At 49.8% G+C, this 23,245-nt stretch overlaps 1 protein-coding gene across 6 annotated transcripts in view; it reads right to left on the bottom strand.

Moving 5' to 3' along the window:
* Positions 1-9,123: 9,123 nt before the first annotated feature.
* BCL11B (BCL11 transcription factor B) overlaps positions 9,124-23,245 on the bottom strand; it is a 97,620-nt gene continuing 83,498 nt past the window's right edge. For all 6 annotated transcript variants that reach the window (XM_023628363.2, XM_023628362.2, XM_023628365.2 and 3 more), the window contains one exon: positions 9,124-16,026. In XM_023628363.2, coding sequence (XP_023484131.1) covers positions 13,976-16,026 — 2,051 coding nt within the window. In that variant the 3' untranslated portion in view covers positions 9,124-13,975. The remainder of the gene's footprint in view (positions 16,027-23,245) is intronic.

Raw genomic sequence — 23,245 nt, forward strand, 5'->3', positions numbered from 1 at the left:
CAGAACCTGTGCGCAGTGTGAACGGGGAATCTGTATTTAACAAGCTCTGCAGATGGTTCCTCGACTAGTTAAAGTATGGGAACTACCAGACGAAGAGGGTTTTGGGGTTCCACACCTTCAGAGAGCCTGTGGTCTTCCTCCAGGAGGCAAAGGCCTCTGGACAGGGCCACCAATCCCTAGAGGGCTCAGAATCACCCAGGGGTTGCTGGCAGGGAGAAGCACATCTTTGCTCAGAGAGGTGCCCTGGGTGTGCAGCAGAGCAGAGGAGGGAACCGCTAAGAGGCAGGAACAGAGGGGGCGCACAGGAACATACAGAGAGACAGAGAAGGTGACCAGAGAGAAACAGCCAGAGACAGAGGCAAGGAAGACTCACAGACAGACAGACAGACAGAGGAAGAAGGTGGAGGCAGAGAGAGGAGAGGGAGCATGTGAGAGTGACTAGAAAACAGGGGAACGGTGCAACATGAGCTGCTCCCATCTGCCAGGCCTTCCAACGCCCCCTCGAGTGAGGGGCAGGCCAGGCGGGATCAGCAACCCACCTCCGGAGCTGGCCCCCTCCCCACATGCCAGCCACCTCCTGCCCAGCTGCCAGGCGCTCAGGGCCGTGCCAAGTGGGTGTCTGTGCGACTGTGCCAGGCGAGGCTCCCCCGAGGCGCACACATGGTGGGGGGGCGGGATCAACTGAGCCTTCCCAGGTCCAACGCCAACAGTGATGTGAGGCAGGCGGGCGGTTGCCTGGTCCTCTGCGGGGGTGGCAGGGGCGGGGGGAGCAGGCGGGGATGAAGGCAGGATGAAAAGAGGCTGGAGTGGCACAGGGTGGGGTAGGGGATGTGATAGGAATGTGGGACCAAAACTGGAAAAGGAAAGGGAAGGCGAGTGAAATTTGCTGGACACCTTCCATGTCCCAAGTGGCTTGACTACATTTTCCTGTTTGGTCCTGGAAACAGCTCTGTGATGTAGTGATCTTGTCCCCATATTACAGATAAGGAAACTGAGGCTAAGAGGGTCCAGACCCCAGGCATTTAGCTGGCAAGAGGCAGACCTGAGATTCCTGCTCAGCCTCGAGCTGAGGCCAATTCTAAATTCCCTCTTCTTTCCACTGCACTAAAGTTTCCAGTTCATAAGAAGACAAAGAACAATACAAAAGATTTTTCAATCACTACAATTTAGCAACACCAGAGCTATCACAAGGCAGCCGTGACCGAGCACGGCCGGGGAGGCTCAGCGCCAGCAGGAGTCTGCAGGGGAGCAGAGGAGTTTCAGCAGAGTCCTGGGGCGGCTGCGTGGGATGGAGGGCATTCTCTCTTCCTCTAGTTATAATTCTCTACCCTACCATCTTCTAAAAGCTACTGAGGAGGTTACAATAAGATCACGTATACAATCAGGCTGTCAAAATACAACCACAAAAATAGTATATACACAGGAAATTAAAAAAAAATTCAAACTAATAAGGCTGCTGTGATTGAACGATAAGTTTCACACGGAGCTTCCCAGAAGTTGTGGTAAAAAGGGGAATGCAACACGTCACATGATTCAAATACAAGATGAAACGTACTGACTCATCAAGAGAGACATTTATCTCCCAATGCTAAGTCCTAGGAATCATGGACAAGACTTCCAGATGAATACAATGTCACAAACACTTGTTATTTTGTTATCTCGTTATACACACACACCTACATCAACTATATATTAAAAAAAGATGTGTGCGTTCACATAACAATATAGTTGGATAGATACATGTAACTCTGGAACTATAGTTGTGGATATATAACTAGTTGTATATATAACTAGTTGTATAAATATACTAGCTGTATAGTTATGCAGTTATAAAGTATATATCATTATATATACACAACAATAGTTGTATAGTAATAGTTACAGTTATAGTTATATGGTATATAGTTACATATGCTGAATCTGTGTGTCTAAACTCAAAAGAAAGGGAATCTCTGAAAGCAAGAGAAATCAAAGCCAGAGAGGAGACAGCTCAATCCACAGCTCATGGGTTTCAGACTCAGAAATGGAACATGAGACTCGGCGCCAGAGTTCCAGCGTCAGTTCATGTGAGGCTGGGCGCCTGGAATGGAAGCCCTTGCGTGAAGCCTGGACTTTGAAGAGATGCCACCATCAGCAAAAACCATCAGGATAAGAGATGCTACACCCACTGGGAAGCAGTGAAGAGGCATGTGGCCTGCCTGAGCCTTGGGTGGGAAAAAAAGCAGTGGGGCTGAGCCTGTATGGGACCCAGACCTGTGCTTCCTGGACCACCTGAAGACCCTGGGGTCCCGCAGAAGCAGCCACGAGAGTGCTCTGACGAAGAACGTTTTTATAACCAGAGCTCACCAGACTCACCGAGAAGGGAAACCCACAAAGATGAGCTCACAATCTAAAATCACAAACCACCGAGGAATCAGACCCATGAGAGTTATGGAAATGCAAGAGAACTTGAAAGAGTTCCAAGAAACGGAAGGAGCTGAGCCAGACTGTAGAACCGCTGGGTTCAGAGGATGTCAAACAACACAGTGGAAAGCATCTTTAACAATTTTTCTGTTTGTTTTCATCGCCCATAGTTGAGAGAATTGTAGGTGACAGTGATTCTTTCTGCAGCCAGCCCTAGAAATGACCATCAATGGCAGATGAGAATATAACATTACAAGGAACCTTGTTCCAGGTGTTGACATGGGTAGGACAAAGCTAATGTGCCTCTCCAGTGCAGCTTTGTGATGTGGTACCTGGAAATGAGGGTGGAACTTGAAATTCAGAGAGAGCTGGATGGTGCCCTGGGCTGTCTTTACTGATCTTGCTCTAAGTAGAACCTGAGCCCTGGTCCTCTTTAAGAAAGGGGACAGACGTTAAGCCCAGTTATAGATGCTCAGAGTTTCCCAGGTGGTTGGTTCACTGGATACAGAGGCACATTTACAAACAGTAATTAACCGAATCCTCATCATAACTCTGAGGCAGTGTCTTAGTCAGCTCGAGTTGCCATACAAAACCGTATAGACTGGGCAGCTTCAACAACAGAAACTTAGTTTCCCACAGTTCTGGAGGTCCAAGATCACAGCGTCGGCAAGGTGGGCTTCACTTGGCTTGTAGGTGGTCCCCATCTCCCTGTGTGCTCACATGACCTCTTCCGTGTGTAAGAGCAAACTGTCTGGTGTCTCTTCTTATAAGGACACTAATCCCATCCTGCGGGCCCCACCCTCATGACCTCATGTGACCCTAATTACCCCCAAAAGCCCCACCTCCTAACACCATCACACCGGGGATCACACATCAACATATGAATTTCGGCGGGGGGCGGGGCACAAACATTCAGTCACAGCAGGTAGGCACTATGATTATCCCCATTTTTACAGATGAGGAAACTGAGGCACAACCCGATTAAGTGATTGGACCGAGATCCCACAGCTTGTAAGTGGCGGAGCTAAACTACCAACAGCAGCCGCGGGCTGGTAGTGACTACTCCGTGCCGTTGCTTTGCAGATATTTGTTCCTGAATTCTCTTGACAACCTGGCGAGGCAGGTATTGCCAGCATTTAACTAGTAGGCATCTCTAGCTTCCCATGCCAGAGAGAACTCTTGATCCCCTTCCCATCTACCCCTCACCCTCGTTCATCTCCAGCCTTCCTCTAGGTCAGTAAATGGCCATTCACCCTATTTCCCAGGTAAAAAAAACAAACCTCATCACCCTCGGTGCCTCTCCTTCCTCCACACCCACACTCAGTCCATCGGCGAGTCCTTTCAGCTCGTCTCCATTTCCAAGAGGGATCCTGAACCTGACCTCTGCTCACTACCTCCACCCCTTTCGACCTCGTCCAAGCTGCCATCTTCCCTCCTTCTCCAACTCCTGCTTAACCTCCAGCGCACGACAGTCCACCCTCCACGTGCAGCCAGAAGGGCCCCGCTAACACGTAATCCAGAATCAGCCACCTTCATCCTTCCCACGCGTTTCCTCCCAGCACCTGCTTTGATTCACGTGTTTCTTCATAAAATCACAAGCATACAACACACCCTGGAATGTGCTCATTTTAAAACGGAGCGTTCCATCATGAACACCTCTCCAATGCCATTTAAATTGCTCCAATAGCCTTATTTTTGATACCCATGTAATATTTCATTGCACGGGTGTCCTATCACGTATGTAATCCCATGTTATTGGGCATCATCTTTATTTCCAGTTTTTGCTACTGTAAATACAGCTACAGTGAACATTTTGTGGCTAAATCTTTGGCTGAATTATAGCTTCCTTAGGATGACCTTCTAGAAGAGAAACTATTTCAGAGATTAATCCAAGAAGACAAGATTGCTTCTGTTGTGATTAGAGTTAGGTTATAGGATGTATAGGCATTTCCATCTATCCAGGCGTGACTCTGTACGGAGGCTATACGCGTCTTGGGATATCATTAGCTGGAGCAAGTGGCTCCAAGGGTCGGTAAACGCTGCGAGACATTTGTAAGAGCCTGTCTAGCACACGTTACTCGCTTCAATATTTGCTGTTGCAGAGACAATAGGACTAACTTCCTGAAACTTTGGAAAAGGCAGGAGAAATGTCTTTCTGACGAGGCTCTTCCTCGAGCATCCGCATGATAGCCATCATGGCCACACGCACAGTTAGCTGGGTAGTTGGAATCATCGCATCCGAACATCTTCTATTCTTTTAAAAGTTAACGTTATCTCACAGGCAGTTTTCCTACTGTTACCCAAGCCTTCAAGCCCTCACTCTAGAGAGATGTACCTATTCCGTAATGAACAAACTCTTCTTCACTCTTCCATTCCCTTCACGTTGAGCACGGGGCTGCTTCCAAAATTTTGCTATCATGTGAGCCATTCCCTGAAGTGTTTCTCCTCACGAATAACACACAGTGTGTCTTCTTTCTCTGTGGCTACCGAGAAGCTTAGACTCCAATTTCTGATTTCAGTGTAGCGATGTATAGCCTGCTGCTTCAGGCTCTATTTTTACAGAGGTGTATACATTTTACTCCATCTTCTCATCTCTCTGGTCCTGATGTTTTATTACCTATTTATATTTTATTATGTTTCCTATTGGCCTCCTCAGAGCCTTGTGGAATGAGGAAGGTTGCAAATCATTAATAAAAAATTTAATGAAATGCTAAGTGACCATCTATAGGCATATGGCTTTTCCTTTCTCTAGGAATTGCTAACTAGTATACTTAGCATAATTTCTGAGAACGACATGACCAGATCCAATAGCCAGAATATCATTAGGGTCCTTAATGTACACTACCCAGAGCTTTCCAAAGGTGAAAAAGAGAACGTGGTAGAAACATGATATAGGTAACAAAACTGAAGGCTCAATTACCCCTCCAAACACAGCTGAAATGGCCAGGTGGTGCTGAGTGCCGAAGATGGCTGGGAGCCTGGGGGCATCACCTATCGTCTACTCCTTAACTCTTTGGTTCGGCACAAGTGCTTCCACACTATCCCGTAGGACATGGAGTAGATGCTTGGTACAACCTTGTTGATGGAAGGGAAAAGAAAGGCTGGGAAGAAAGAAGAGAGAAGTAGCCGCCATCTTTGACCCTCCGTAGCTCCTTGCTTTGCTGGAAGGCTGGCCTCCTCTTTGGAAACCATAGCCTGTGGTCCATGAGGGACATGCCAGCATCACTGTCCTTTCTTGGGACTTGGACGGGGAAAGTGACTACCCATTTCCTCTAGACAGGACATCCTGGAATGTGTCCTAAATTGGACATTTCTTATTTTAAAAGATTTTGACTATAAAAGATCACAGAAACACAACTATATGCTCATTATGGCCTGTGAGGAATAGACCTTAGTAACACAGCGTGGGGAGGCTGGTTTTCCTCATCTGTGACAAAGGACATGAACACTTCCTCCAGCCTCCTGCTGGATCCTGTGCTCCCATCCAAAAGACTGAACCCTGATTGTCCATTCACCCTTTGTCTCTCCAGCTGATACAGACTCAATCTGGGGTATAGACTGCATCCTCAGGGCCTATGAGTGTGCGGCACTCTAGGCGCTCCAAGAGAGTTAAGGGAACAAATAACTGAATAGATGGATGGATGTTCTATCCTTCCTACTGAAAGGTAAACCCTTAAGGCAGGGGAGAGTCTTATCGATCTGTAACTTCCCAGTAGAGTTTGTGACATGGTATAGGCCTTTGATGAATGTTTATTAGATGAAAAAAACATGGATGGATGGTTGGGTGGATGGATGGACAGATGCATGGATGCATAGATGGATGCATGGATGGATAGATAGATGGATGAATGGCTAAATGGCTGGCTGGATGGATGAATTGATAAGTTAATGGATGGATGAATAAACTGATGAATGGATGGACGGGTAAATGGATGGATATACCATACTTTAGAGTTTGGGAGAGGGCTCCTATGTTAGATGGGGTTGTACTAAACGACTTAGGCTCCTCTCACTGACCACATTACCCTGTCCTACAGTCTTGTTTCCTGATGAATTTTTCCCACTGAACAAGGCGCTCCTTGAGGGCAAAGACCAGACCCAAGATCGTGTGTGCCAAGGCCTGACATCCAGCTCAGTCTTTCTTTGGGAATTAAGTAGATTTCCAAGCGCAGCCTATTTTGACTTCTTTAGAGCATCTAGATGGTCTGTAACCAGAATCCTATAAACCTGTTTTGAAGGTCATGCAGGGCAGGCAATTAGTGACTAAGACCTCACCTGCACACAAGAAAGTCAGAATTTTCATCCTTTCTGGTTTGAAAGTACCTGAGCTTCATTATATATTTCATCATATTAACATTTTTTTAAAGTTCTATTCATCTAGTTTTATCTCCAAAGCAGAAGATGCTTTCTAGCTTTAACTGCTGGACCTACAGCTCGAGCGAGGTGTTCAGCAGCCTGCACCGATGCTCCAGTCATGCCTGGGAATACGTGGAAAATGTGGAGCCCCTGTGACCTGCAAGGTGGCTGAAGACTCCATCATGACCAACAACAACATGAGATTTTCCGTTCTTGAGAACCCAGTGTCACCCTGATTTTTGTAATCTTAACAGGGGACATTTCTGACATTGACATTCCCATCAAATTTTGTGACTCTGTGCACGCACATCACTCTCATCAGGGCCCGAGTATCTGAAGGTAGAATGGGTCCTTCCAGATAACCTAGCTCTCCATTTTACAGATGGGGAAACTGAGGCCCAGAAAAGGGAGAGGACTGACCCAAGCTCACAGAGCTGCTGAGGGACAATGACAAGAACTGAATTGAGCCTCTCCTTTGACCCACTGGCAATCCCCAAATTTGGCCTTCTGATGAGGGCTGAGGGAAGACACAGGCTGTCAGTGTGAATGACAGGCATTCATGCGTGTTAACACACTCATCTCAAGCAATTTTTGGTACTCAGGCTAGGTGTTTGTTCCCCAACCCTAAGATGGAGAGTCTTCCCAAAATGAGCATGTCTGTGTCCAATCAGAAAGCAACTGAGCACTCCAATTCTGCTATTTACTGTTTTCTGGGCAGGAAAAAACACAAAGTCTGGGACTCTTGTGTTTTGAAGCCAGCTGGGGAAATATTTGGAGGCCAGCACCAAGGGAAAAGAAGAAAATTCCTGGAGGCCGGCCCGGTGGCGCAGCGGTTAAGTGCACGCGTTCTGCTTTGGCGGCCCGGGGTTCACTGGTTCGGATCCCGGGTGCGGACATGGCACCGCTTGGCAAGCCATGCTGTGGCAGGCGTCCCACAAATAAAGTAGAGGAAGATGGGTATGGATGTTAGCTCAGGGCCAGTCTTCCTCAGCAAAAAGAGGACGATTGGCAGCAGTTAGCTCAGGGCTAATCTTCCTCAAAATAAAAAAAATGGAAGAAAATTCCTCCCTGGGAATTCTTATTCTTTAAGTCCCTGGAAAGCGTAGCAGGTCCTCTCCTGAATGGCTACCAACTCCATTTTTGGTGCCGAAATTCAAATCCCACTTCTTTCCTTTGGTGGTTAGACGTGGCCTTAGGAGAATGGTGACTGTTTGGGGTGAAGACAGAACACAAAGGAACACACCGCCCTTGTTTCTCCTATCACCTCTGCAGGCAGAACCCACAAAGCATCTTAGCAAGCATGGCTTGATGATTTAATTTTTTGCAAAGCCTTCTTGCAAAGATTCTCAGGCTGCCTAGCTTGGACCTGGTTCACGGTTGATGGTGGATGAGTTTGCAGAAATCGGCTCAAGTGCAATGTTCTTTGTGACTTTAGGATCAGGAAACATAAGATAAGAGTGGTCAAGAGCCCAGTGGGTCTTTGGCCCTTTTTCTCTCAGGGATGGGCTCTGACTCGCACTTACAAGGAGGAAGCCAAAGGTTCCTTTGTGCCAGAGTGGCTGAAACCCAGCAGAACACTGCCTTCCTCCATCTCTGTCTTGTCTGCTGCTCCTGGCCCGGCACTGGGAAAAGCCAAGCTAAAGGCTATTTCCTCCTGAAAGACCTTGCTTCCTTCTCTGGATCTATGAGATTAGCCCCAAAGAACGTTTCCTCAAATCTGTTGACATCTAACACAAGGGAAGGAGAGGTGGCCATCCTGTGTGATTTTGTTACAACTCACGATGGTCAGAGAGTCTCCCTGGTCCAAGGACCTCACTTCACGGATGGGCAACCCAAGAGGACTTGCCCAAGGGCACAGAGCCCTTCAGACGCGGTGGTTCTGATCCCTCGGTGCCTCACCCAACGACTCTCACGGGGTATTCAGGAAATGTTAGCTGAATTAAACTACACTCGAGTCTTGCCGTTACCAGACAAGTACTTTTACTTCTAAATCACTTATTCTCAAACTTGGCTGTATATAAGAATCACCTGCATCACTTTGAAAAATACTGATGCCCGGATCCCACCTCCAAAGATTCTGAAAGAGCTGGGACGGGGTGAGGCCTGGGCCCTGGGATTTTTAAAAGCTCCCAGGTGAGTCCAATCTGCAACCAGGACTGAGAACCCCTGTTCTAAATCACACTGCTTCCCAGGAGTAAATGAAGAGAATGACCGGTCTCTCGTGCCCTTATTTCCTGCCTTCTCAGATACGGGCGCAAGGGTTTGGGTCAGGTGGAAAATGGAGAAAGACCTTCAATTCACCCTTGGAAATAAGCTGTCCATCCCCCACCCTTAAGAGACACAGCAAAGGACAAGGTTTGGAGATCAAGTTAAATGTCCAATTTATTTTTATAACTTGAAACCAGAACAAACTTGGTTTTGAACAAGCGTACAAATGAAATGGCAGACACATGCTGAACTCAACATTGTGACATTAAGGGAAAAAAGAGGCCCAAAAATCTTGTACAGAGAATAAAAGGAACAATAAATATTTTACTAAGCCATATTGAAATGACCTCCTGTCATCTCAACATTTTATCCATAATAAAAAAAAAAGTGCCTGTTTTTTAAACAGAGCACAAATACCAAGCAATAATAAATAGTTCCAAACTTGTAGTAAAAGACAGAACTTCCAAGTAAACAACAAAAGCTCATACAATAAGTAATAGAAAAGGTAATAAAAATATTTCTCCTTGCCAGTACAAATGCAAACAACTGGAATCCATGTAACTTTGCTTTGCAGGGCTAAGATACAAAGAGCACCAAAGTCTCGGGTTTGCCTGTGTTCAACGAAACCTTCGACTGACTGTCACTGAGGGCTGGGATGAAAGGCTGACTTCCTTTTCACATTTTGCTTAGAGTAATTCAGCCTCCTCCTCTCCCCGTGAAAGACCCTCTAATGGCAAGTGGCAGGTTCCAATTTGGGGCAACTTTGAACAAAGTTGTGGCAGTGTGGAACCCGGCCTGAGGTCGGCTGGGTCACCCATGTGCGGGGGCCTCTCTCACTGGGTCATCTGCTTCAGTGTTGGCTTTTTAAACATGAAAGAGAAGCAAAATTCTCTTTTCTCTGCAGTCGACAGAGACACAATCTTTGTGCTTTAGGATGGCTTAGTCCTGGCGTTCTGGTGACTTTGTGGAAGCTGGTGAGAGCTGGCTCACTGTCGTAACCACAGGAGGACCACCTCGACAGCTCTCGAGTGCCTTAACAGGGCAGCCCAGGTCGAGCGGGTGGAAAACTATCTCAGCTTAATCTCTCACTCCCTCCCTCTTTCTTTTCACTTTGCAAAGACAAGTGGCAAGGAGGAAAGAGCGTGTTAAACAAAAAAGCTCCCAGAAGAAAGATTTCTGCATTTGGTAAAGAATTGCCCAAAAGGATGCTCGGTTATACTTTCATAACCTTAAATAATGGTATCTTATAGTTCCTGAAATAAAAAATGGCTTCCTGATATAGGTATTTTTTAAAAAAATGTATTATTCCCTCATCCAAAAAACCACCACTTTATTATCTTAAAGCTACTTGGCTTTACAAAAAAAAAAAAAAAAAAGAAGAGCGGAGGGAGAAAGAGGGAGAAAGAAGTAAAAATGAAAACAAATAAAGAACCGACAGAAGCTGGAGGACAGAAAGGAGACGCAGAGGAAGGAGAGAGAGAGATGAAAAGGCACCGAATCCATCCCAGGGCCTAGGCATTCGGAAACTGACGGAATGTAGGTTTCGGAGAGAAAAGCAGCAAAGCAGGTAAGAAAGACAAGAGGCCAACACTCTCCATGGAATGAAAGGTTGTGGTTGTGATGGGAACTCCTTCCTGAAATGCGATTTGTGCCGGTCTCAGGAGCAGATCGCGTCACCTGTGCCTAGCTGATACGCCAGCTCCTTTTATTACATTTTTTGTTTAATGTTTTCTCAAGGACTAAAGAAAGCTCGGTTTGCATTTCTCTCTGCTCTTAAGGGTGGGAGCGGTGGCAGTGTTGACCGCCACAGTGGCGACAGCAGAGGAGGAAGATGCTCTCTGGCTCTCTCTCCTCTACACCTGACATCTTACAGATGGCCTCTTAGAGACAGGGAGGACTCTGTGAAACGTTACTGACATCTTTACAAAAACAGATTCTTCCACTCAACACGAATAAAAGAATTTCCCATCTGGTCTGCTGGGGCCATACCAGGGAGCCTTGATGCAAGGTTCGGGGCATTCCAAGCGAAGCCCTCCTCCGACGGTCCTTTGTAGAGGCCAATTCCGACAAAAATATATACAACTAAAATGATTTGTGAACCAAAGCATTTAACTACTTCCTTTTGTTTCTTTTCCTCAAAGGTTGTCAAACAACCTTTTTTTCTCCTGTACAATAGGACTTAACATACAAATTTTTTTTTTGCAATATTTTATCCTGCCAAATTAAAAAAATATATTATGGCAGCCTGTTTGTTTTTGTTTTTTTTTTCTTTTTATTTCCAAATTCACTAACAAAAAGGTACATTAAATCCCTTTAAAAGGACAAGCTTACAGTTAAAAAATTACAAGCTCCAGTAAAAATACAGCAAGTGCCTACATCATATGAACCAACCAATATATCCATTCCAGAGGGAGGTGGGAAGAGAAAAATAAGTACAGGTCAGAAATGTGATTTTTTTTTTCTGCAAAGCAATAACAATATTAAGCACTTTTTTTCTACATACTTTTTCTACATGGTGTAGCAATCCCCTTTGAATCCCCAAATACAAGTTTCTATACATTTTTTTTTGAAATAAAAATTCAACACCCAAGGCAGAAAAAAATTTACTAAAACTCCGACTTTACAGTTACTGTGACAAGAACAAATTTATAGACCCACCATTTAAATTTTACTGCAACATTTTCAAAAAGAAAAGGTTTTTTTTTCTTGTTTTGTAAAATGCCCAGGCATTCTCGATTATTACAAATACTGGTCCACTTTTACAGTAATCAAGAAATTTTAATATATATAATATATACTAAAACCCCATCACCAAAAGAAAACAATATACACGCAGCCACTGTGGCATTTTTTTTATAACCTATTAAGCAAACTTTGAAAAAAAAATGATCGCTCCAACACACATACACACAATTTTTTTTAACCCTTGTATGTATCCAATACTGTAAACGTATTTTTAAGACAGAGTGCACTAAATTTAATTTTAGAAAAAATTAGCCGTTGTTCCTGAATTGTTTTGTTTTTCATTCAACAATATCAACTTGTAACTTGTGTCACTTGAGTTTAATTCAGCAGTAAATCGCCTCCACTCCATATCTAAGCAGCGTTGTCCCAGACAAAAGGGGCTGAGGATAATTCAGCTAATGGATGTCCACGGTTGTGCTGGGTTTATTTCTTCATTTGATTGGGTCTTATGGCATTTTCATGTCCTCTATCTTCAACCAGAATTTTTTAAAATTTATTTAAAGTAAATGTGGCTTTGTTTGTTGCTAAAGAATGTACTTTTCTTGTTTTACTTTTTAAAAAAGTCTTTTCGTGTCAAAAAAAAAAAAAAAGTTTTGCATTTGTCTCAAGAGACTCAAATAGGAAGATCAGTTTTCAAGGCACTCACATCAAATTGAATGGCAGTAGAAAAACTGTCCAATAAATTATTATTTTCTTTTGCTCTTTATAGTGCCAGTATTGTGAATGCCACGCTTAGCAACACTGACACTCAATCTCAGCCGTCCCTTACAGTTTAACCCACCTCTGGGCCAAAGAGAAGAATATGCTGCAATTTCTTGTTTAGAAGCCATTTAATTTAAATGCAAACAAAAGCTTTAAAGTGCGGGTCAACAGAATTCAAATGTCTAATCTTAACAGTCCAATGTTTAGTACCTTCCAACCTAATGGGATAGAAAAAAAATTGGGAAGTAGCTCTGGGCACCCTCAGATGGAACTCGTCCCCCCTGCTTTTCCAGTAAAAGGGAACAGAAATTTGCAAGATTCCCACCCCCTCCCCCACCCCCGCCCCGGTCCGTACAATGTCATCAGTGTGCATTAAAGGAGAGACCACTCACTTCCCTTGATTCTCCATCAGGGCACTTGCCTGCTTGAGACATGATCAGCTATCATACGTATCACTTGTAGCAACATATGACTGGGGATTTCTGTGGTGGGGGTGATGAAGAGAGAGAGAGAAGCTGCCAAGCCAGAAGAAGCCTAAAGAACCCCGCTGGTTTCTTCCTTTCTGTGTCACTGCAGGCCATCACCATCTACCCCCAAAAAAGTACCCTCAGCCCACTGTATTTAGCCTCATCTACAGCAAATCACAAAGATGGCATCCCAGGGCACAGCAACATTCCAAGAAAAGGACAGTACCTGCTAGGAATGCACAATTTTAGAATGCTCTCGGGCCATGTCCAGGGGCAGCCCTCAAAAACTCCTGTTTCTCTGGCAGTGCTGAGTTTTTGGGGGGCCTCTCCCCCACCACTGAGAGTTTCCTCATATAATGTAAAGGTTGAAGTCAACACAGAAAAGGCCTCCGTTACTCAGGATATGGTCAGTGCTACACCTCCATTCCAATTCTGAAACAAAGTGCTACAACTTTAAAGATTGTTATCCGCTGTACACCCACCCTTACCCCCCAAAAAAAACCATGCATGCCACTTTTTATTTCAGGACCAAACAAAAAAGAAGGAATAAAAAAGTAAACAACTTTAAAAGTCATTTAAGTGTTGGCTTCTTCACAAGAAATTACACATGCTTAGCTTAAATTTCAAAAAAGCAGCGCCCTCCCCCCCAAATTATAATTTAAAAGATAGGCTTCCCTCTACATTGCTCGGGAGTCATTGCTCAGGCTACTACTGGGTTTAAAAAAAAAAAAAAAAACTGAAGAAGGGATGGATACCCAACAAAATCTTTTAAAGGAATTTAAACAGAAAGAATAATAATAAAAAGTACCTGCACATGCCAAAAAAATTACAAAACCCAATAAATACAGAAATTATTGCACAGTTAAAAGGCTCCACAATTTTTACTGCCTTAATCAACCCTCGGGTTTCCATAGGACTTCGCAGACACAGGTTAGGTTGGAGTGCTGCCTCCCCTGGGCCCCGGGGACACGCGGGGTGCTAAGTGGCGGTGACACGGAGGCAAGCGTCAGGTCAGCATTCTCTCGGTTGGCAACGGTTCCACTGTACAGGTGCGGGGTGCCTGGGCCCGCGCGCGCACGCACGCGGGCGCGCGCTTAGCTCCGCTCAGCCTGCTCGATTTTGACGTCGTTAGTCAGCAAGTGCTCGCCGTGCCACTTTTTCATGTGTTTCTCCAGGGTGCTGTAGACGCTGAAGGGCATCTGGCAGATGTCGCAGCGGTACACCTCCTTGCCGATCTGCCCGTGCGTCTTCATGTGGCGCGTGAGCTTGCTGCTCTGCGCGCACGCGTAGTTGCACAGCTCGCACTTGTAAGGCCGCTCGCCGGTGTGGCTCCGCCGGTGCACCGTCAGGTTGCTGCAGTTCTTGAACACCTTGCCGCAGTACTCGCACGTGTCGCTGCGGCGGCCCTCCTTGGAGCTCGGCCGCCCGGGGCCCGGGCCGCCCAGGTGCGGCGTGCTGCCACCACTGGCCGTGCCGCTGCGCCCCGACAGGCCGCCGTCCAGCAGGTCCCCGGGCGGCGTGGAGAAGCGCAGGCTGCCGTTCTCGGACGAGTGCTCGGACGACGTGGCGAAGGGCGACTGGCGCGCGTCCGTGAAGCCCAGGAAGGGGTCCTTCATGAAGTGCCGCGACGCCGCGTAGCCCACGAGCCACTGCGAGTACACGTTCTCGGACGGGATGAGCGCGGCGGGCGGCAGCTCCAGGTCCTTCTCCACCTTGATGCGCTTGGCCGCGCTGTTGAGCCCGGGGCTGGGCAGCGGCGCCGGCTTGCGCGGGAAGAGGCCCGGGAAGGGCTCGGCGCCCGGCGCGAAGCCCCCGCCGCGCCCGTTGACCGCGCCCCCCGGGCCCGCGTCCCCGCAGCCGCCCGCGTCGTCGTCGTCGCCCGCGTCGCCGCCGCCCGCCGCGCGCTTCAGGAAGGCGCCGCGCTTCTGCTTGTCGGCCAGCAGCTCGCCGTACTGCGGCAGCGCGCCCAGGCCCACGTTCTCCATCACCTTGCCCAGCACCAGCGCCTTCTCGTCGGCCAGCGCCTTGGCCGCGCCGCCCACGCCGCCCGCGCCCGGGACCCCGGGCACCCCGCCGCCGCCGTTCTCGCGGTTGCGGCTGAGCTCCGAGTCCATGCTGAAGCTCGACTCGGGCCGGCTCTCGTTCTCCAGCAGCAGCTCCTCTTCCTCCTCCTCCTCCTCCTCGTCCTCCTCCTCGGGCTCGTGGCCCAGCGACGGGTCGCTCTCGTGGTGGCGGAAGTCGCCGTCGGCCGCCTTGAGGCCCTCGCCGGCCAGCTCGCTGGTGCCGGGCTCCGGGGAGCTGGCGGCCGAGAGGCCGTCGTCCGAGCGGCCGGCCAGCGAGCCGGCCTTGTGCATGTGCGTCTTCATGTGGCGCTTGAGCTTGCTCGCCTGCGAGCACGCGTGGTCGCACAGCTGGCACTTGTAGGGCTTCTCGCCCGTGTGGCTGCGCCGGTGCACGATGAGATTGCTCTGGAACTTGAAGGTCTTGCCGCAGAACTCGCACGACTTGCTCTTGGCGGGCGGCTGCGGCGGCGGCGTGCCGCCGGGGGGCATGGGCGGCAGCGGCGGCGTGCTCAGGAACGGGGACTTGGGGCTGGGCTGGAAGGGGTTCAGGAGCCGGTGCATAGGGTTCCCGCGGCCCGGCGACACGGGCGGCGGCGTGGAGCTGTTGCCCGCCAGCTCGCGGAGCCGCCGCGAGAAGTCCATGGCGGGTGAGTCGATGGCCATGGGGTTCAGGCGCATGACTCGGTCAAAGGCACTGGGGTGCTGGGCGACGAGCCCCATCTCCTCGGCACTGAGGCGGTGCGGGTCCAGGTGGTGGCGCGGCGGCGGGCTGAAGAGGGGCGGCGTGCCGGGCAGGCGGCCCTCGCCGAAGCCCGGGTGGTCCCGCAGGATGGGGCCCGTCATGCGCAGCAGGTTGAAGGGGTTGCTGTCGCCCAGGAAATTCATGAGCGGGGACTGGGCCACGGCCTCGGGCCCGAGCGGCGGCGGGATGGTGAGCCGCGGCGTGAGCGAGCTGCTGGCCGGCCCGGGCTCCAGGTAGATGCGGAAGCCGTGCGTGTTCTGCGCGTGCTGCAGCAGGAACCACGCGCTGTTGAAGGGCTGCTTGCATGTTGTGCAAATGTAGCTGGAAGGCTCATCTTTACCTGGGGAGACACACGGACAGAAAGGCAGAGAGAGCGTGAGAAGCGGACGGGGCGCACGCACCGCGGGGCCACTGACCTGGAGGCGGGCGGGCCGGGAGCGCATCCCAGGATCCAGGGTTCTGAAAGGCGGCTGCGGGGCCACTTCCGAGCAGGCCCACGCCTGCGACGCGGCGGACCCTCCGGCAGCGACTCCACGGGGCTGGAGGGCCGAAGAAGCCAGCTCTGTGGGCAGGCGGCCCCAGCAACGCCCAGATCAGCCACACGCCCTCAGCACGTTGCTCCAACTCCGGAGGCCTCGGTTTGCTCCCCTAAAGAAAAGGGGTTCCTATCCCCGTTATATTAGAGGCCAAATGCGATCGCGTTTGTGAGAATGCCTGACTCCAATAATAGGACAGCTGGGACACCCGCAACCCTCTAAACCAAGGTGTGTCAACCAAGGCACCACTGACAGTTAGACCCAGATAATTCTTGGGGGTGGGGGTGGCGCCCTGTGCACCATAGGATGTTCAGCAGCATTTCTGGCCCCTACCCACTAGAAGCTAGCGTCACTCCCTCCCAGTCCTGAGGACCAAAAATCTCTCAGGCGTTGCCAGATGTCCTGTCCCAGTCCCCTCCTACTCCCCCCCCCCCCCGCCCCCACTCCGCCCCGGCCGGATGACGACGACGGCACACGACTGCCCCTCCCCCTCCCCTTGAGAACCACTAATGGGCAACATTTGATCCAAGGAAGTTCTAAAAAACACAAGTCAAACCGAATCGCCTAGCATACTTTTTTTTTTTTTAAGAGAAATGGCTGATACCTCAGCATCATTTGGGATTTTGGTTATAGGAAATTCTAGGGTTTCATACACCAGCATCTGTGCAGAAAGGACTGTCAAATTTGAACATGGATATGTAGGAGCAGAGGGCATTTAGCATGTTACGAAGATGACTACTGTGTGAGAGCTGCCCCGCTCCGGGCCCCCATGGCCGCACACACACACCCCTAACCATGTGTGGAATATGGGGAGACCCCGGGGGAGGCGCAGGGCAGGGGGCCACTGGGCTTCATGAAGCCCTTTGCCAGAATTCTAACTGAAGGCAAGAACGTCACACGTGACAGGGCGGTCAGGGTGAACAGCCACAAGTGCGGATTTGTTACAGAGTGGCTCTGGTGACATCAGAAACCATCTTAGTGGACACTGGTGGCACTGAGCCGAAACGTGACGGTCCCTGTCCATCATCGGGGCAGTCACAAAATGGAGGCTGAAGGTTTCATCCAGAACCTGTCTTGGGGCGCCCTCCTACAGCTGTGGGCGACGCTCATTGCTCTTCCAGTCTGAGCCTCTCCCCATGCTTTACATAAACGGGACAGGTGTGGGCAGGCCCTGCCTTCCACCATCAGCTTCGCCCACTGGCTGGGGAAGGAAAAGGGAAGAAGGCATCACAGCCTCGATCTTGAAAAACCTCTTTTGTTTTTTCCACACTTTGGTGTACCTGGAAGATTTCAACGCTGATAAAGGACAGTAGCCACCAACTCGCCGGAGAAGCCGAACGTGCAAAGGCATTTCCATACCCAGTCACAGTATGGCGACGGGAGAGGACGCGGGGGCAATCCCCCCATCCCAGCCTCTCCCCAGAAGACTTAAGGACTCCTGAAATCCTGGGCAGAGATTTATTTTCCACCCACGAATTATGTTTTGGGGGGGGCCTCACCCTTAGCAGTAAATACCAAATGCCCTGAGTTCTGTACAGGCGAGACTCGACACCTTCCAAGGGGCCATGCATGTGTGCGATGTCACAGAAAGGTGCTGTGTGTCTGGGGGCCAGGGCAGAGAGTCTTCCAGAACACAGAAGCAACTGGGCCAGAACACCCCCCCACCAGAAGCCAAGACAGGCTTCACGCATTTGGTGTTCCAGGGGGGTCCTCTCATTCTCGTCTCCTATTTTGTCTGCGTGCGTGGTGGTGAGGTGTCCAGTGGGTAGGGGAAGGACAGAAAGAAACAAAGAATTTTGAAGTTCAGCCTCTCCTCGCTTTGAAAAACCCATCAAGGAGAGGTGAGGCGATTTTCTTTCTCCAGGGTATCTGGGTAATTTCCTTCTCCAGGGATGTCTGGGTGATGCTGCTGCCCACACTGGAGCCCCTGAGAATCTTTCCCACCCGGAAAACGGCAGGGAGGGCTCCCACGGCCCTGGGCGCCCTGTTTCTCACCATGGGAGCCCTGGGGCCACAGCGACACCCCAGCCTTACCCCCTGCTCCCCACTCAGCTGGCATAGAAAGCCCCAGCTTCTTTGGAGGCACTGTCTCCTGTCCTAGCTTATTAGTAACGTCTGTGGGGAACAGAACTCTGTACCTCAGACACCCTCTCAGGAGGGCTGGCCAGAAGCCACAGATTCCTCCTCAAACCCTTTTCTGGAGCAAGCCAAAATAAATAAGTAATAAATAAGTAGATGATAAATAAAAAACCTTTTCTGACACAAGCTAATAACACAAATGAAGTGCCACATCCCACAAGGTCATAGATCTTCCAATTAAAGAGTGTTTCTGTACCCTTCACCTCAGCTTCAGCCACTCTAATTAATGGATTTATGGCACACAGCTGTTCTGGTTCCTCATGTTTTTAAGTCGGATGGTCAGACCACCTCCCTTCCCCCAATCTCTTTTTTTCATCCTCTTCATTTCCTTGGGTATCTCCAGAGCACTTCTAGTCCCTTGTTCTGCCGACCGTACATTTTCTAGAAAGTTCTGTGGCCAGTGAGGAATGCAGATATCAGAAGAAAATGCAAGAACTCCCAGGCAGGCCAGGAGTGAAGACTGCTCTGCAGCTGAAATGGCCGATTAAAACATTTTTTTTTTTTTTAATCTCAAAATGGCAGCTGCCAGGAAGCGTGTAGCTACCTGTTCTAAAGAGCTCAGGTGTTGCCACTTCTTGTTTTAGAAAAAAAGGAAAAAAAGACACTTCTAAAACTCTAACTTGGACCAGCCTGGGGAGGAAGTTGCCTGTCCGTAATTCACCCTCAGGTGGGGAAGGGCTATGTGTATCCATCAAGTCAGATTTCAGGGCCACTGGTCAGGCCAGGGGAAGGCCTTTCTTTTTGTTTCCCAGACTTCCCTCTGCGCGCAGGCAGGATTCATTGCGGGCGACGGTCTTCCCGGGATCTGACAGCTTCTGATTTTTAAAAAATCTCTCAGCCCCCAAAGGCCCTCCCTAGACAACTCTCTTTTCACTCTCCACACCCATCTTTAAAAAAAAAAAACAAAAGTTCATTTCCATATTACCACTTCACGGTTATCTGTTGCTTAAAAGTAGCCTTGAGCACTTGGGGCTGCTCACTTTCAAGAACCGAACAATGTCAGAAAGTCTTTGAAGAGCCACTCGGAACATTTTTCTATTCAAAAATTCACTAAATATTTTAAACTCGCCCCTTGCGCAGTCACCGAAGGCTCGTTTTTAAATGCGTTGGAAGACCTCGGCGAGTGAGCTGCTTCCAACTCAGGGCTGGCTCTCTCCCCTTCCTGGGACCAGAGGTTTCCTCCCCGTCACCTTCTCCTGGAGCTCAGGGCCACCTGCCCAGACGTGAGCTGGAGGCCTGCGAGGGGACAGCTTTGCCAGTGGCCCGCAGAGGATCCACTTCCCGCCACACCACTACTGCGGCTGCTAAGGTTCTGACGGATACATTGATGCCTAGATTATTTTGAAGCCGCTGACCCAGCAACCTCAAACCTGGCCTACAGACCTAGAAATGTCAGGTGCACTTCGATCGCAAAATCAGGCTTGCGACTCAGAACGTGGGCCCGTGTCTTTCCTTGCTTGCTTCCTTTCTCAGACGCTTAGTATCAGCTGGCAGAAACCCACACTGGATCTCCTTTGCCTACTGGCTCCAAAGGGAGCCTCTCATGTTTTTCTCAAATGCAGAAGATTCCCTGTGATCCTTGGGTTACAAGATCCCAGGATGGTGGGGCGGGTTCACAACTCTGCTTTGACATTCCCAGCAAAGTGAAGTGGATCAAGTCACTTAACCTCTCCGAGCCCCGATTTCCTCATCAGCAGAATGGGAATAATATTCCTGCCACCCAGGAGGGCTGGGGGGACCACATGAGATCCTGCATGTGGACACACAGGATAAAAGCACATGTCACTATGCAGACGTTGCCGATGGGCTTTATATGACTCGGTTTTTTATTATCCATCCGTGTATCTGGCTGTGGATGTTTCAAGGATGCCTTTCTGTGTGACTCTGGCAGTAATAAAACCCTGGAGGAATTTTAATACAGCCTGCCTAATGCTCTAGAGGTTCCAGGGAAGTAGAAACTTGCAAACGTTGAGAAAACATCATTTTTTATTGTGACGCTTGGGAACCAACATGCTACTGGACTCCTGCAATGAAATGTTGCTCGCCTTCTGCTATTAGATGGTGTTTTTGGGGTTTTTTTTTTAATGAGCACTTAAATAATTGGTCCTCCTTATTATGCCGGTTACTCTAATAATACCAATAAAGGTATCAGTGATGTTTAATAAAAAATGCACCTTTAATTGAGTTATTATTCAATGAAAAGGCCATAATTGAGAGCGCTAGTTTAACAGGTCTCCTCCTAAAGCTGCGTGATACCAAATGGAAGGGCATTCCTGCCGGGAGAGAGCTAGCGGTTCATTGCTGCTCAGAAGGGAGCAGCAAGGAGACCCCACCTCCCCGCTCAACAGGACCTAGGGTGATATTCTCCCCGGGCTGTTCTCTAAAACCTAGAGGCCAAAATGAGAGTCCTCACACTTGGAAGCTAAAGTAAGAACCGGGTGTTGGCTTCACATGGCACTCTACAGTTTGCAGAGCACTTTACAGTTGGCTTGGCATTTTCATATGCATTAGTGGGTTTCATTGTTACTCACACGGCCTCTGAGGGAGGCCAGGTAAGGACCACATCCCTGCCAGCATGTGATGAAGCTGGAGCTCATGAAGCCAAATCCCACAGCCACGCGCGGAAGGCGACCCCCAGGCTCCCAGCTGACCCCCCGGCACACAGCACCACCTGAGGGATCCATCCTTCTCTTTATTCTTGTCGGGGCCTGTTTCACAATGAAAACAGCCAAGAAAGAGGTTCTCCTGCCACACTGTGTGTCTCCTCCCAGTGAAGGGCATCAGTTACCCTTTGATGGAACCCAATCAGGTCCCCCATGGGCCTGGCCCCTGGAGGGAAGCCGTTTCACAGAGCGAGTGAGCCCACTGGGGACAACACATCACTCAGCACCTGGTGACGGGGTCTTGAGATGCCAGGCAGCTGGATCCAGGGGCAGGAAGTTGGATCCCGGGTCCCCTGGGGTATGTCCCTTCCTGTCTCTGGACTTCAAGGTGCCCAGTGCCCCAGGGGAGAGCTGACCTCCCTGGCCAACCACCCAGTGCTCCTCCAGAACCTCTGACCGCTAATGATGCTGTGTCCACAGTCCCAAAATGATGCTAATTATCTCGATTAACCCTTAGACGTGTATTAGTTTAAAAACTGTCTCCCCTTTCATGATCTCAGAAAGAAAGTGTCAACTGGCCACCTCGGGGGGGGAGAGGGGGGTCTTTGCAAGTTTCGTGTTTCTATTATTTCTGAGCTCGGTCATCTAGGAATTTTATAACCCTCCCTGCTTGTTCTGAGCATTCTACCAGAACTCAGCCTCTCCCAGAGAGAAGGGAGAGCCAGAGAATAAAAGCAGCAGCAACAATAAGCCATTATTAAATCCTTCCAGGAGCCGGCCCACAGCTAAGCGGAACTGACCTCAGGGGAGGCTCCCAACAAGCCCCGGGGAAGACGCATCATCAGCACCGGGTTACAGATGAGGAAAGTGAGGGGTGGAAGAGATGATGCGGTCCGCTCGAGGCCACACAGCTGGCTGTGCTCTTGAGCCCTTTACTGACTGATAAAAGCCCGGTCCAAAGAGAAAAGTGCACAGACCTGGGGCCCCCCAAGCCAAGGGAGCCTGGGGAGGGGACGGGGTAGCCCATGCACTAACTCAAATGTGGAGATGGATTGCTTCTGACTAGAATTGCAATAACTCAGTGAGATCATGCTGATTATCTCAGGGAAAAGGAACAGATGCGCTTTGTTGGGTGTTGGTGCTGGTGGTGGTTGCGGGGGGCAGAGAATGCAGTGGTGCTGGTACTCCTTATAAATGGTCTCCTGGGTGATGAAGTGCTGAGCCAGCCTCTTCTAATAGAGCCCATGCGCCTCCACCCATGCCTGTGGCAGACATTGCCAGTCCATCCCCGCACTCTCTCTCCAGACCCAGAATCCTCTTTAACCCTGTGCTCCAGGCAGCCATTGCATACACTGTGGCTCTAAGAGGCCTCTTTGCTGTCCCTGCATCCCAGTGTGCTTCAGCCCAGTAAATGGGGGACCAGGAGAGACAGGGCTGGATAGACTCGGGAGCAGTTTACATCCTGCTGAGAGCGATGACCACCCCTGTCCTTCATTCGTTCAACCACAAGCAGGAGCTGGGCATCCTTTATCCCCTCGGTCCTCTGCTAGCAGCTAAGGAAACAGCTTGCTCTCGGTAGACGGGAACATCTAACAAGCCTCTCAATTATTTAAGGAAAAGTATCAGTATCTCTTGGGAGAAGTTCAGGGTGCTGGGGGAGAGAAGGCAAGGGCTGAGCTGAATTTGGGGGTTCAGAACCCACATGGTGTGACCTCTCACCTGTATCTCCCCACTTAGTGCTCACAATCACTCTGTGCCCCGTGACCATTTACAGGAGCAATAAAGGAGGCTTGGAGAGCTGACGGAAATTGCTCAAGGCCACATTATTGGCCTGGAGTTATTCATTTAAAATTCATCACCTGGGCTGGATTCCAAGCTCCCTGAGGACAGGGACCCAGCCGGTCTGGTCCACTGCTGTGACTGGCTGCCGGCACTTAATGCATCTGGGCTTCAGAACTGTCGGTGGCCTGGGTGAGTGTTGTGTTCTGTCTGTCTGCTTCCCTGTGGTCGGCGTCGCTGAGGTCATCACCACCAGGACAAGGGTGTCTGCCCAGGTCTGGGTGAACCCGTCTGGCTCTACAATCTGCCCTCCAGGCCGGACCGCCTCCGGAGCTGGGCTCGGTTCAGCAACAAACGGCCCCACTTCCCAGGCGCGCCGGCCAGAGGCCCCACCCAGCACACCCACGCCCTCGCCAGCTGCATTCCAACCGCCTGGGCAGGCCGGGATCCGGGTGACTCCGAACAGAACCGAGACACTGCGCCCCCCGCCCCGCCCACCTGC

Source organism: Equus caballus, chromosome 24 (genome assembly GCF_041296265.1).
Source record: "Equus caballus isolate H_3958 breed thoroughbred chromosome 24, TB-T2T, whole genome shotgun sequence".
Taxonomy (NCBI): domain Eukaryota; kingdom Metazoa; phylum Chordata; class Mammalia; order Perissodactyla; family Equidae; genus Equus; species Equus caballus.